This window comes from Nasonia vitripennis, chromosome 4, assembly GCF_009193385.2.
Source record: "Nasonia vitripennis strain AsymCx chromosome 4, Nvit_psr_1.1, whole genome shotgun sequence".
Classification (NCBI taxonomy): Eukaryota; Metazoa; Arthropoda; class Insecta; order Hymenoptera; family Pteromalidae; genus Nasonia; species Nasonia vitripennis.
Window position 1 is genome coordinate 4,427,501 of NC_045760.1, and position 14,537 is coordinate 4,442,037.

A 14,537-nucleotide genomic window follows, 5' to 3' on the forward strand; every position below is an offset into this window, starting at 1 on the left:
GCGCGGCCACGAGTCACGCAGCTCTCCCGCAGACCTCGAAATAAAATCGCTTTAAACTGATTGCTAACTGCGCCCACAGAGGATTGTAAATGCACTGATGAGCTCTTCGCTGTAGATATATATTCGCGTCGTTGTGCCGTTGCTTTTTGTTGTTGTTGTAGTCAAGAGTCAGTGGTCGGCATGTGTTCGCGAGTGAGGAGCCACCAGGAGTTTTGGGAAACGAGCGACGTTTCCTTACAGAGTAGACAGTACGTATAGTAGTGTGTTCTCGTCGTCCACGAGAAGTGTATGCACGTGTTCCGGGAGTCTTCGACTTATTTTCGGTGTTCAATTCAGCCGCGCGCTCTGCGGCCGACGGAAAATGTGCGCAAGGCATTCGAGGCATCGCGCGAGAGATCTGACGTCAGAGAGCTGATCCTTCGCATATCCTGACGTCAAAATGCTCGACGGCTTTATTACTCGCCGCTATACGGAAATATTTAATTTTGCGCGACGTGTATACACACACCACTTGGATTAATTGAAACGCCGAGAGTTTTATTTTTTTTACCCTCTATATTCGCGAATTCACCTTTCGCGCGTGCAACTCGACGTTCTCGTTTCGCGCAGACGAATCTCTCCGAGCAATAGTTAACGCCGACTTCTTCAAGATCGCGCTCGCGCGGGCTTTAAATTATTTAATTGGAGTAAAAATTAATCACCACACGTGTGACGGCCGAGGAGCGCATCGATCCTGCCGTATCTAAATGCGCGAGTCGGTTACGTCACATCCTATACGAAGTCCATCAATACAACGAAATTGATGAGGTTATCAATAGCGAGAAGCACATAGAGGATTCTGACGACGTAGCACTTCTGCATCGGTTATATGCGTGTCAAGTTCGCTGTTTTTTAAATAGGCCGGGATTAATTCATTCAAGTCAGCGTATAAATAAGATAACCGCAAGCGGGAAAAAAATTGGCGAAAATAGCGCACAGGTCCGGTGTTTGATTTTCCGCGGGTCTACGTGAAAGCGCGCGTAACGCGTATTTAGACTCGACGAGGGAAGTTGGTTCACGAAAGAATCGATAGAATGTATTTACACCGAAAATAAGTCGAATAGTGCAGGGCTATTTTTGTTGCCGTAGAGCGATATCCACGAATATTTATGTCCTATGTAGCATGCTTGTATACTACGTGTTGTGTATCTAGAAAAAGTAGTGGTTGTTGTTTTGTGATGATGTACGTCTCCGTTGAAAACAGGCCTAATATCACCGCAGCAGAGACCGCGAGCTTGGTTTATGAATTTTTTATTCGGGATTCATAAACGAACGTTCTCGTAAACTTCCGAGTATCGAGTCACGGAGTGCGCGGTGTACGATTTGAATATCGTTTGGAGAGAGAGAGAGAGTCCGGGTGTGAACGTAAAACTTTATTCAAATCAGCATAGGCCATGTGCCTCGATACACACAGGGCGTCGAGAGCCTAAACGAGAAATAGAAACTCGAGGTTCGTTGTTCAAATATTTTCCCGAATTGGAGGCGCGCGCGTGTATTATTCAATTTCCCCGGCCCGAATCAGCATAAATTTACACTTGAATTTGTACAGTCGCAACTCTCTCTCTCTCTCTCTCTCTCTCTCTCTCTCTCTCTCTCTCTCTCAGTCTGCCTAGTCGGAAACCCCTCGAAAGTTTCGGGCAAACACTGAGCATCGTGACTGTGCAGTGTCTAATCGATAACTCGCTGGATAGAAGGAAAAAAGAAATTCATTTACTCGGCGGCGCGGTCTCTGCTCGCTTTCAGGCATAGCTGTACATAAGTATAGACCGTATGCCGAATCAGCTGCGTATAACGAAGTGGGAACGTTTGTGCACAGTTTGGCCGCGGTGGGCACGGGCAGCTCCGGCGGCGGAACGTCGATGAGGCCGACAGCCGGTGGGCAACTCGGCGGCGGGGATCACGGCAGCGGCTCAGGCCTCGGCGGGGAGCTCGGCGGCCCGGGCTCGGGCAACGGCCTCGAGGGCGACATCGGCGACATCAGCATCGAGGAGATACGCTCCTGGAGCTCGTCCTTCGAGCGGCTAATGCACAACCCCGTCGGCCGCAAGCTCTTCCGCGAGTTTCTCGTCAGCGAGTACAGCGACGAGAACATCGCCTTCTGGCTGGCCTGCGAGCAGCTCAAAGACGAGAGCAACCCGGAGAAGATCGAGGAGAAGGCGCGCTTCATTTACGAGGACTACATATCGATTATTTCGCCTAAGGAAGTGAGTATTGCCACGCAGCACCGTGCACATTCTCACACACACACACACACACACACATACACACGGGGCTACGTAGGGTATGGAGAGTCAGGAGCTATGTAGGTCGAACGAGTCGAGCCGAGAGAAGGGAGGTGGGGAGGGCCGCCGCTACCACCGAGCAAAGGCCGAGGGGAGAATATATCCGCGAACGTGCGCGCTGCTGCTGCTGCTGATGTACTTGCGCAGCCACCGCGTATATACCTTGCGCGGAAGAATGCACGCGGTGTATACTTCGCCATTTAGTTTACCGGAGTTGGACGTGCTATAAAGCTCCTGTTATATACTTCGCGCTTCTTTTCTCTCTCGCGCGCGCGGATAATGCAGCATTGTATTATCGCGCGTGCGTTTATCGCTGGGCAAAAATGCAAATCCGTTTTCGAGAGCTTGGTAATCGAATTTCGACCCCATTCGTCTGGTTTTGTTCGAAAATAGCGCATTATCGGATTGCGCGTTCGCGATTTAGTTTCCATCGCTATAATGCGGCGAATAAATGCCGTTATCGCTAGAGGAAATATTTTTCGCCAGGCCGCGATTGAGCGTGCATTTTAATTGAGATCGTACATAAAAAAGAATCTATTTCGCCCCGGGGAAACTCGCGAATAACGAAACTCGCTGCGCAACGAGAGATAAAACGATTGCCGCGCGGCGCGCTCGTCATTAAACGAAAAGTTCCGTATGCATTGGACGCTTGACGATTACGCGCTTGTTGAGCCGAAAATTCGCTAGCGCTTTGTTAATTAATCGCCGAGAGAGAAAGAGCCGCCTTCGCGTCTCTCTTTACAGCGATAAAAAAATAATAATCCTACGAAATTCACTCTCCTCCGGCGGGGGCGCTCGGGAGTAATCACTCAGGCTTCGGTCCGGAATTTCACGTTAAAACAAAAGCCTAAAATAGCAGCTGCCGCCGTGGCTCGGCTTTCAATTCTCATTTCTATGATATCTGGAGCTCCTCAGTGCATCCGTCAATAAGTAAAAACAACAAAAGATGGATAGAGCGAGAGAGGAGGGAGAGAGAGAGAGAGAGAGAGAGAGAGAGAGAGAGAGAGAGAGAGAGAGAGAGAGAGAGAGAGAGTAAGAGAGCAAGAGGGAGAATGCACAACTATATAGGCGAGATTGCAGCAGCAGCTGCTGCAGGAGGCGAGTCGATCCCTCGAATAATGCAACGTATCGGGTCGCGAGCCTGCACGTACGTCAGCTTGCCAGTCTGCAGGCGCGCTTCTCTTTCTCTCACTCGCTCGCACACTCTCTCTCTCTCTCTCTCTCTCTCTCTCTCGCTCTCTCCTGTGACGAAGGGGGTGCGACAGATCGAAGCGCTCTAAATATAAACCCCACCGTTCGTCATTTTGCACATTCGACCATTCTCTCTCTCTCTTTCTCTCTCTCTCTCTCTCTCTCTCTCTCTCTCTCTCTCTCTCTCACACACACACACTCCCATTTCTCGGGATAGCGGAGAGCTTTCGTGCATGGCGCGCCCGATAAAGGCCCGGTCTATACTCTCTCTGTTTATAACACCCATGGCCGAAAGCTCCCAACTGGCCGCCGAAAAAGAGAGGGGCCACGAGAGGTATGAAACAAAGCGCTCTCGGGGATGTTCATTATTTTTCGTGATAATGAGAGGCGGTATGTAAGAAACAAACGAATCGAAGGATTACACACGACAAACGCAAGTATCGACAATTTTTGTATTTATTCGACTGTAAATAAAACCTTGTTTTGCTTCGACAGGTGAGCCTGGACTCGCGGGTGCGGGAGATCGTGAATCGCAACATGACACGGCCGACACCCCACACATTCGACGAGGCTCAGCTGCAGATCTACACGCTAATGCATCGCGACTCGTACCCGCGCTTCGTCAACAGCGAGCTTTACCATAGAGTATCTCGCACCCACAGCGGACCGCCAAGCCCCTGCATCGAATCCGGCGGGGACATCGCTGCCACCTCGTCCACCCAGCCTCGCAAGTCCAAAAAGTCCATCACGTAATGGAACTCTCTTGTGTACTGTTGTTGATCACGAGATGAGGACGATCACGCCGATGATGATGATGCTGACGACGACGATGATAATGATTATGATTACACGCGACAAAGCGACTCAGATGCGCCACCGCCGCTGCTCACACCGACCAATCCAATCGACACTCGCACAACCACATTCGCACACTCGGCCACACTTACAACACACACGTCTACACGCCACAAGAGAGACTCTCGCACACGCTCGACGACTATCGCGCTTTTCTACTTGAAATTCATAAGTTATATTAAAAACGATACGCATAAGAGAAACACATACGTAATATCCGTGCGTGCGATACCGCGAATCGAGGCGATGCGACGAGCGAAAGACCGAGAGAATAAGGGTATTGTGAGAGTTGTAAGCGTATACGCGTTTGGAACGATGGAGAGGCAGAGCAGAAGGAGTGCAGAGTAATGGTTACGAAAAATAAAATTGAAAAAAAAATTAAAAAAAAATAATAATGAATAAAACGAGATAGAACGTTCTTCTTCAGTCCGTCGTGTGTATGTTAGTGTGTGCGTATGCGTTTGCATCTGCGTGCGTGTGACGTGTGTATGTGTGTGTAATAGAGTGTGCACGCGACACCATTTTTTCCTATATAAATATAAATAATACATAATATAAAATACCTAACGATGGACTCGACGACGTACACGCGCGCGTCAGCGCTCGCGCGTATAACAATGAAATTTCAAAGTACGTGTTATATTGAGGAGGAGAGTCGTGCCGCGAGTCGTTTGATATGTATACACTCGCGCGGTATAAAAATAAATAAATAAAATGGGTCTTCCAGAGCGAAGCCACACACCGGGGCCACAAGAGACTACTACTACTACCGCTACTACTACTACTACTACTACTACTACTACCACTACTACTACTACTACTACTACTACTACTACTACTACTACTACTACTACTACTACTACCGCTACTATACACACCGACATATTCTAACACAAACATGCACTCACTCGCGCGCGTCTATACATTTCCGCAGAATAATGCACCACGAATACGAGGAAACGAAGAATAAATATACCAGAAGGAAAAAAAAACTATGTGTGCACTGCGACGCGAAAAGCTGCAGCGACAAGCTTAAAAGGAAGAGAGGGAGAAATAACACTGTGCCGGAGACTTGACTCGCTCTTGTACTGCGGGAGCTTTCCAATTGTGAAGTGCGGCAACGTGTTCCGCTGCAGGCACAAACGTTACAAGCTCGTAATAAACGCGCTCGCACTGTGTAAGAAGCTGCAACAAACACACACACACACACACACACATATACAGACACAGACACAACCACAAACACACTCCTACCTGCACACGTCTCTTTATACACCCGCAAAACGATACGGACAAAACAGAGATTAAGCTATCATATCGTCCTCCTATACACCCTCACGACCTCATTTCTTTTCCGTTGCGACGCACGAGTCTGTATGGCCGCAGTTCATATCGCTCACTCTGCGACGGACTGATGCGCTCTATACTGTGTTAGGGGGTTGTTGACACGTGTTTGTTTATAAATATATACACACATATACATATATACATAATAATATATATATGTGACGAGCCGGCGACACGACAGCGCTGGTAGCAAACCAAGATAAGCAACACTATACCTGGATGTTCACACGCTGATTCCTTTGTTTTAGAATGAGATTCTGATTTTATATAATTATCGAATAAATATTAGTTTCTTCAGTGATACATCAAGATTCTTCTTACTTACTCATTTCGTCCAGTCTCATTCAGATTTTCTTTTTCTTTCCATTTCTGTTTTCTTTTCGTTTTCATGCCGCATATACCCAAGCACGATTTTTCAATTTTCATTTTTCGTTTCTCGATCCAAGCACTGCTGACTGTTCAACGAATCATTCAAATGTAATACGGGCGTTTGCGTAAGTGTGCGACCCTAAAACCACTCTGTCCCGTAAGTGCAATGCGATCTTCCTATACTTATGATTTACATCGTACCGAATTACAGTTAGAGTGTGAGAAAAAGAAGAAAAGGAAAAGGAGTGTGAGAGCATGCGCTATATAGAAGGAGCGGCTGGGCTCTCCTCCGCGACGGCGCGCAGAACTTTAATGGCATCAAGCATATATATATACTGTATAGGTGCTTCGGCTTTTTCCTCAATTGGAAAGCTCCCTCCGATAAGTGCTTTGCTATACTGTACACAGACTCATACGCGCAAAGGGAACGCCGACGCCGCCGCCGAGAGAAATTAAAGGGGATAAGGGAGACGAGAACGAGAGCGAAAACAATGTGACTCCGAAGCGCGCGTTACAGTGTGTACGTTTGCGGCGAGGAGTATTTCTTTTTTCTCCTTTTCTTATACGTCTAGGAAAAGATTTTACGTTTTTTAGTGAGGAGGAAAAAAATCATCTCTCGTTCGCCAGTTTGCGAAAGCTCCAGCGAGAGCTACTTTATGTCCTTCATAATTGAACGAGGCGAGAGTACGAAATACTCGTGCGAAATCGTGTTCTGTAAGGAGCTTAATCACCCACGATACGGTGCGCGTAAAAGCACATAGCACGTAAGCGCTTCGGGGTCTGCAGGCCGCTGTGTGTGTACTATGCTGCCGCATCTACATCGAGGCGAGGGTGAAAGGGCGCCTGATGCCGGGGCTGCTACCGCTCCTGTACTTCGTCGTACGTGTAATTTCATTGCCCGGCTTTTTCGTCGCGAAGCTTCTCTAATACACGTCATATATGGCTGCGCATGTACCCACCTCCTTCCACCTCGCTCTTCGTCTCTCTTTCTCCCACGGTCGGTCTTACCGAGTTGCTGTCTTGTCTCCTTACACCTTGCCGCGCTAATGTTAAATTTGAATTAAGGCCCTCGCCTCGTCGTCGTGGCTGAAGCAGCAGTCGAGTCTCGGTTTTGCATAGATTATGCGCTGGCGATGATGATGGCTTCGGTAATCCTGAGCTAGTCTAGACATACTTTTGTGTATGGAAAGATATGAAACCTGGATTTCAATATAAAGGGAGGTGCACGATTTTCTGATAGCTTGATTGAGCGGGACACTCGTCACGTATTAAATGAAAATGTAAACTCGTTGATTTGATGCATAAATTTGTATGTGTATAAACATTAGTAGGGTTAGTATGAATTAATGCGTTGTTATTGGAACTTAGAGTACGTAGATTTTAATGTTGACACTTGAATTGATATTGCAAAATTTTCACATATACTGTTATGATTATTATCTGTAAGTAAAGGGTATCGTTGTTGCAGTAGCGATATTGCCAGAAAATCTTTGCTTTTGATAATGCGTTCTGCGAAATGATATGTGAAATTTCGTGTTAACCGACGCAAAATGTGAGTGGCGTAATTTTCTACAGTTGAAAAGACACGCATTTATAATCTGCACAATTTTGACGGTTATATAGATACTACAACATGCGTAATCAGAATACCGATGAAACTGCTTCATATGATTTTCATTCGAATGACGAATTATAAAAGCGTTACTGTTTATAGCGATTACACGTTTGTTTAATTCATAAAATCAAAACGAAATTCAATAAGTAATACACTAATAAAATTGAACGACGGACTCACTGCGTAGCTCACTGGTAGAGGGCTGTGCAAAGATGAAGATAAAACGTTGAGTACTGCCACGAGATACACCAAATGACAAAAATGCAACAACCCACCAAAGGCACTCGAGTCTAGTCGACGACTACAATAAAAAAAAAGTGAGATAGAGAGAAAGAAAAGAGAGCTATAAAAAGCAAGATTTATGTATTATTAAAGTACGCGCGCGAATATACATGTATACAGGGGCGTCACATATGTGCACGAAAGCGCAAAAAGAATACTGTAAACACGAACACGCGGCGGAAGATGAAAAAACTACAAACGAACACGTACGAGCGTACGCCAAGGGAATAATTATCAAACTCAAATAGTTCGAATTCGATGCACATCTATTGTATATTGCATACATTCATTTTTTTACAAAATGAACCGTCGGACATTAGAGCGCGTAATTGTTCCCGTTATTGTATATCGCAAACCGTCGGATGGCCTAAAATTTCTTCTGCGGGATAGACGCGAATTTCTGCACAAAAGGACGGCTTTGTCGCGAAGCTGCGACTATTTAAGGGAAAAAAATACACAATACACAGGGAGCGCCGAAGTCGCGAGACACAAATGCAAACAAACAAATCGCGTACCAACGCGTGTAAAAGATAGTGAGATAATCCAAGATACTTAAACCAAGAATTAAGTAAATAAAGTAAATGAGATACGCGAAATATCGTTCTCCGACTCTTCCTATTTCGCTAACCAGTCAGTCACAGTGTTTGACTACTGCCTTGTAGATATATATAGATAGGTATAATGTTAAAAACAAATATATTATGTATATGCATACCAAGCGTAAACGCAGATCCTCAAAACTGAAAGAAAACTACGAACACTACGAAGCTGAGTGTGAATGCATGACAGATTGTATACAATATATACAGACATAACGGAGGATCTTTCATAAAAATTATCGTCGAATACATAATAATACTATACTAGCGGATGATTATAGGGAATTACGATAAAGAGTAATCCTCACATTGTGATGAACATGATTGTAAACTTCGAAAAAATTTATATATCATAGACTTTACTTCTCAGTGTACCTTTCGATGTTGATCGACACTCGTGCGATGGGTTCAGCGATAATTTTTCTGAAAAACTTTCCCTGTGTACATATTCGCATATATACCTACACCTATACAGGAAGTGACCAGTTCGTGCGCTTTGCGAGATCGGCTATTCGGACTCTGTATTATTACTTATTAAAGCGCGTCTGTTATAAAGTGATATAATAAAGGAGGAAAAAAAGATTATAATGAATAATAAGATGAAAATAATATAAGTGTAAGTTGCGAAACTTATTAGCTGTACGAGCTGGCGCCACATGCATGCACGAGGCCGGCGCAAGTAGAGACGTGCGAATGCTCGGAATGACGTGATATATACATATAAATACATATATATGTTTCCCCCTTTGTTCCGGCGAATCGCGCGGCGATCCGTAATTTATAAGTAGGATAAATCGATGCTTTCGTATAGACGGTGGCCGAGTGCGCACGAACGTGAGAAAAGTGCGCGACAAATGATTATACATATGCTCACGTAACTCGTACACTTGCACACCTAACACTTGTCTACACCTACGGTCAAAAATGTATTCAAATGAATGTAACTGGCATTAGGTGGATTTGGCTATACTCAACCTACCTGATTCCAGTTCACAAAATCGTTTATTTGCATGTATTTTTAACACTTCGAGTGTACGTACAAACACGCGCATACATGTATCGTCCTACTCAGGCGTGAACGAATTTCGTTACTTGGAGCAATGTGCACTTATTTCCTACTTATTGTCCAAAACGGGTTTAACGATAAGGGAGTGTTAGAAGAACTTTAAGAAAAATCTAGAAGAACGACCAACGCGAATTAATCATTGAAACATGGAATTTACGGGTCTCAGAGGGATATTGTCACGAATTTAAAAAATATATTACACTGCAATCCATCTCAAATATCACGAAGGAAATTCCATACCACAAACATATGTTACTTTTCGATGACCATCGACGTTATTACGTATTATAAACAAAAGTAAGGCATATATAATAGCAGAGGCATGCGTTGCTTATTCCAAGTCCAACGAGAGCCTCGTCCACGCCTGGTCCTAGCATAGAGTGTTATACAGTCTGTATATTAAGGAAGAAATAGCGAACGAGAATGCGTGCGCGACGAAAGAAAGACAGAGAGATAGAGGAAATATCGATTGCGCGTGTGTATGTGCGAGAGAGCGAAACATGGGCGTGCAGATCGATGACACATACCGAAGCGACGACACAGAAGAGGGAAAGAGAATGTGTATACGTATGTGTGCGGAATATGGAAATAATATGAAAACAAACATGGCGAACGTTATCTTACTACTGGCTAATAAAAGAAAACTAAACAAAATGACAAAAAAAAATTATTAAGGGATAAGCTGCAAGATAATTTAAAAGGGATAACCAAGTGAATGCTATGCGCAGGCTTGAGTGGCCCAGCGAGGATCGTCGTTCTCGACTAAGGCAATTTACGAAATTTGTCGGATTAAAATTAAAACGATCCCAGCTGGACGTCTCGATTCTGCGTACAAAGCTGATAAAAAAAATTTAAAAAAAAAGCTAAATAAAAGGTTCTTTTCTCGATATTTGGCCCAGGCCGACAAGACTCTGCATGAACCCTGATAATCGTGGAGATCACGCATGAGATCGGGACGAGAGGATTTTTCGAGCAATCGACCGCCGCGTATATGTAAACGGGCGTCCCGCATATTATACTGAGTAAAAGCGATGGAAAAGTGCGACAAAGTGCAAAGTAATAACACGCGATAAAAGTGGAACGCGTGCGACACAGGCACGAGGGAAGTAAAAACGAAGGCACGAATGATAAGGAGAGAATTGCGCGGGTATATATATATGTGTGTGTGTGTGTGTGCGCGCGTGTGTGTATACGCCTACACGTATATCTAAATTGCGAGGATGAGGAGTGGTGCGATGCTGAAAATGTGCATGTGCAGTCGAGGCCCTCGAGAATCGCCGATCGTCACGTAATACCTAGTCTCTACGTCTTCATTAATAAACGCACAATTTTTCTCAATCTTCGATCCCGCTGCTTTACTTTATTTTTCTCGTACACCTTATCCCCTCGCCCCCACGACTACACCCCACACCCACGTCTTTTTCTTTCTCTTTCTCAACTTGTCCCTACTGCCGTCGTCGTCATATCTATCCGTCTACCTCGATTTTTCAACCCTGCAATTGACCAACTTCTCCTATACTGAATTTCTCGTCTGTCTTTATATTTTTTTTATTTCCCCGAATTTTTCTATACGCCTCTCGTTTGTTAATCGAAATTTGTACAAACTTGAAAATGTCGAATACGTTATTGTTGTAGCAAGTCCGTTACTCGTCGAATATAATGGTGTGTAGATGATGCAATGAAATGTCAGTTTTGATCATGCATGTGAAAGTTCACTTTTGAGTAATTATTTGATTAAAGCATTTTCGACTTTAAACTCGTTTTGATTCTTGATATCCAAAAATAGTTGCGTATGTAGAATAAATAAACATGTTAGCTTTTATATTGAAATTATTAAGTAATACTGTTTATGCTAGCCATACACGTAATACGCCATAACATGAGCAGCAGCGATATTTGTTTTCGTTTTACTGATGTATTTTTAACTTGTCTATAGTAGTAGTACACATCGTCCGTTCACGAGATAGTCCCCTTTTGATTTACTTTTTATTTTATTCCATGAATATTTTTATTTTCATTTCAACGGTTTTTACAGAAATTTGTTACCGCTCTGCATTACACACCGATAATGCGAAATCAGTATGTAAGCACGAAACCGCAAGCAGCAAGCGAAGCAAGAAAATGGAAAAAAGAAATGATCCGGCGGACCGTGCATGCAACGAAAAAAGAAATACGCAAGTACGTGTCACCAGACAAAACAAAGTACAAACTACATCGATATCCGATAAACACGCGGTCAAGTCGAAAAAGAGAGCAGCGACGTCTCGAGGTAAGATTGAAAATTCACATGATCGATAATAAAATTGCGCTGCTCGAGCGCTCGAGTGCACACGTATCCTGTGCCCATGCAGTAAGCCGTCGGCTCTCATCATCGCATTGACACACAATCTTCAGCCGCTTGTAATTGCCAGACGCGTCGATCCGCGCGCACCGACGCGCGTCTGCTTGATTGCTCAAAGTGCGAGATTATTAATTGAATAAAAGGAGAAGCAGGACTGCGCGATGAGTCGGGAGAGGAGAAGACGGACGTTCGGCAACACAATATACATACCCGCGATTATTATTCGTGCATATAACCCGATCTCCTTGAGCATCTCGAGTGTCTCGTGCGCGTAATGAGCAATAAACATTTTTATTTATTGCGGGTTCGCCTGAGAAAATGAGAGAAGAGGGAAAAATATTCCTCAATCGCGAGGTATTTGTCTTCTCTAAGGATTCGCGTCCTTCCGATTATCTTATCTTAATAGGAGAGCTTACGTGTCTCGTGAGCTTCACGCGCTTGATTTTTAAACGCTTACTCACGAGCCTCGTATATAGCTTCGGAAGCTCTGTTTTTGATTTTTCACCCAACATCAGCTCATGCAATATTCACAATAATTTGCTCAAGCATAGAGGGTTAAAAATAGTCACGGCTGAGTAAAAGTTTGAGATTACCATTCGATAGCGTAGGTGATGTAACAGTTCATAACATTCGTAACCTGTTTTTAGTTCCGATAGTATACCTACGCTGTATATAATATGTTGTCAACCCAAGCATTTTTTCGAATAACATATAAGCACACGAAAGTATATCAACGGCACTCGCCTATACCCGGACTCTCTAAACTTAAAGCTTATTTTTGCCCGATTTGATCACCCCCTGCTCTGCAGCTAGACGCTGAATTTCCATTCGAAGAAAAAAGACGAGAAGAAAGGAGAGGCGAGAAGGTAGGGAAGACCTTCGTGCGTTCGGGTGCAAAAAAGGGTGCGTCGTCGGGTAGAGAGAGAAAGAGAGAGAGAGAGAGAGAGAGAGAGAAAGAGAGAGAGAGAGAGAGACGCGGCAGCGGTAGCCGCGAGAATGCCCTTAAAGGAAATTCTTTGTCGTGTCCTTTTATAGCAGCGAGACGAGGCTTTATTTTGTCACCGACTTGCTTTTTTTTATTTATTTTCGTCGCTCGTCGAGACTGCATGCAGTGACCGTTTGAGGCGGAGTCTCGCTAAAATTCCTTGACGAGTAAGTCATAATTACTTAAATGCATTTTAACGAGGTTAGCCCGCGATTTTTTGTCGGTCGGGTTCTCTCGGCAACGAAAATTTGCGTTCGACGCGCATGAATTATAAAAGAACGTGGCAAATAGCCGTACTGTCATTATAGTTGATATTTTTCTCTAAGCAGGGACGGTAGAGAAATCTCAAATTCAGCGTGTCGATCGCCAATAAATCGATTTACTGGATTTTCCGGGAAAGAGATCAGTCTCGCGCCAGCACAGAACGGCCCCAATTAAGCCGCGCATATATCGAGAGAAACGGAAAGAATCGTCGCGATGATGGGGCGACGACCGATTGGAAAAAGTAGCGAGTGGGTATCGACGTTTCCTGCGATCATCGAAGATGGAATAATGGCCACTGGGCTATTATAGAAGCGCCGCTGTCGTCGCTGCTGCTGCTACTGCACTTTTCCAGCGAGCGTATCTCGCGCGCGGAGCGACAAAAACTTGCCCGCGGAGAGCGCACACGCACTCGGAATGCCGCGAGTTTTCTCCGAACGAAATCCTAACGAGCTGCTGAGAGAGGCCCCGCGTATGCTTTCCAATGCACGAGAATACTTCTGAGAGAAACGCGCTGTTTCTCGCCGCCCGAACGCGCATTGGAAAGAATGGGAAAGGCCTTTTTTTCTCCTGCTTTCTGCGGGTATGACCGCGCGCTCTCTCGATGTTATATGTTTGTATAAATGTGCCGAGTTGTTGGGATTGTTGGTGGTAAGCTCGGGCTGATTGATGGGCCCGGTAATTATCCGCTCGTCGTGTGCGTGCGTGTGTCTATCGGAGGAAATTAACGTTGATCGAATTATTGACTGATGTCGAGTAGTTTCGTAAATTCCTGCTCGATTGAAATTAAAAGCTGTGGCTTCCTTCGTTCATCCTTTTTTTCTGTCTTTTACCCGTGCAATCTGCGTGTATACTCAATCAATTATTCCACTCGTATCAATCACTTGGAAGGCGTGCATTAAAGTAACTGTTCGCCCTTCGCTGAATTAATTTTCAAAATAATTCGCCTCAAAGACAGCGCGAGAGCGAGCGATCAATCAGCGGCGAAAAAATTCGAGGTCCTCGAGAGCTGAGAATCCGCGTTTGTTTAACATTGCTCCTCGCTGAAAACTTCATAAAAACCTCGACTTTATTAACATTCACCTTCGCGAGCTCCTCGTCCCCGGCAATTTCCTCTCTTCCTGCGCTCGGATCGTGTCGTTCCCCTCATTTTTCTCGTCATTTTTCGTTGGTCGTTCGACTTTGCTCGTGTGTGTATGCGCGTTCTTATAAGCGGCATGACGCGAAAGCGATTATCGTCGATCGGCCAAAGTATCCGCCGCTCTCGCGTATCCTTGGGAAAAATCTATGCAAATTGCCTTCTCT

General features: G+C 44.8%; 1 protein-coding gene across 6 annotated transcripts in view; it reads left to right on the top strand.

Annotated features, from left to right (window-relative positions):
- Positions 1–10,990, top strand: part of LOC100677984 (regulator of G-protein signaling 17) — a 20,444-nt gene extending 9,454 nt beyond the window's left edge. For 5 of the 6 annotated variants that reach the window (XM_031929889.1, XM_003427448.4, XM_008213071.3 and 2 more), the window contains 2 exons: positions 1,856–2,243; positions 4,008–10,990. In XM_031929889.1, coding sequence (XP_031785749.1) covers positions 1,856–2,243; positions 4,008–4,265 — 646 coding nt within the window. In that variant the 3' untranslated portion in view covers positions 4,266–10,990. Of the gene's footprint in view, positions 1–161; positions 249–1,855; positions 2,244–4,007 lie in introns of all 6 variants that reach the window. The other variant, XM_031929892.2, reaches the window with a different exon arrangement.
- The last annotated feature ends 3,547 nt before the right edge of the window (positions 10,991–14,537 follow it).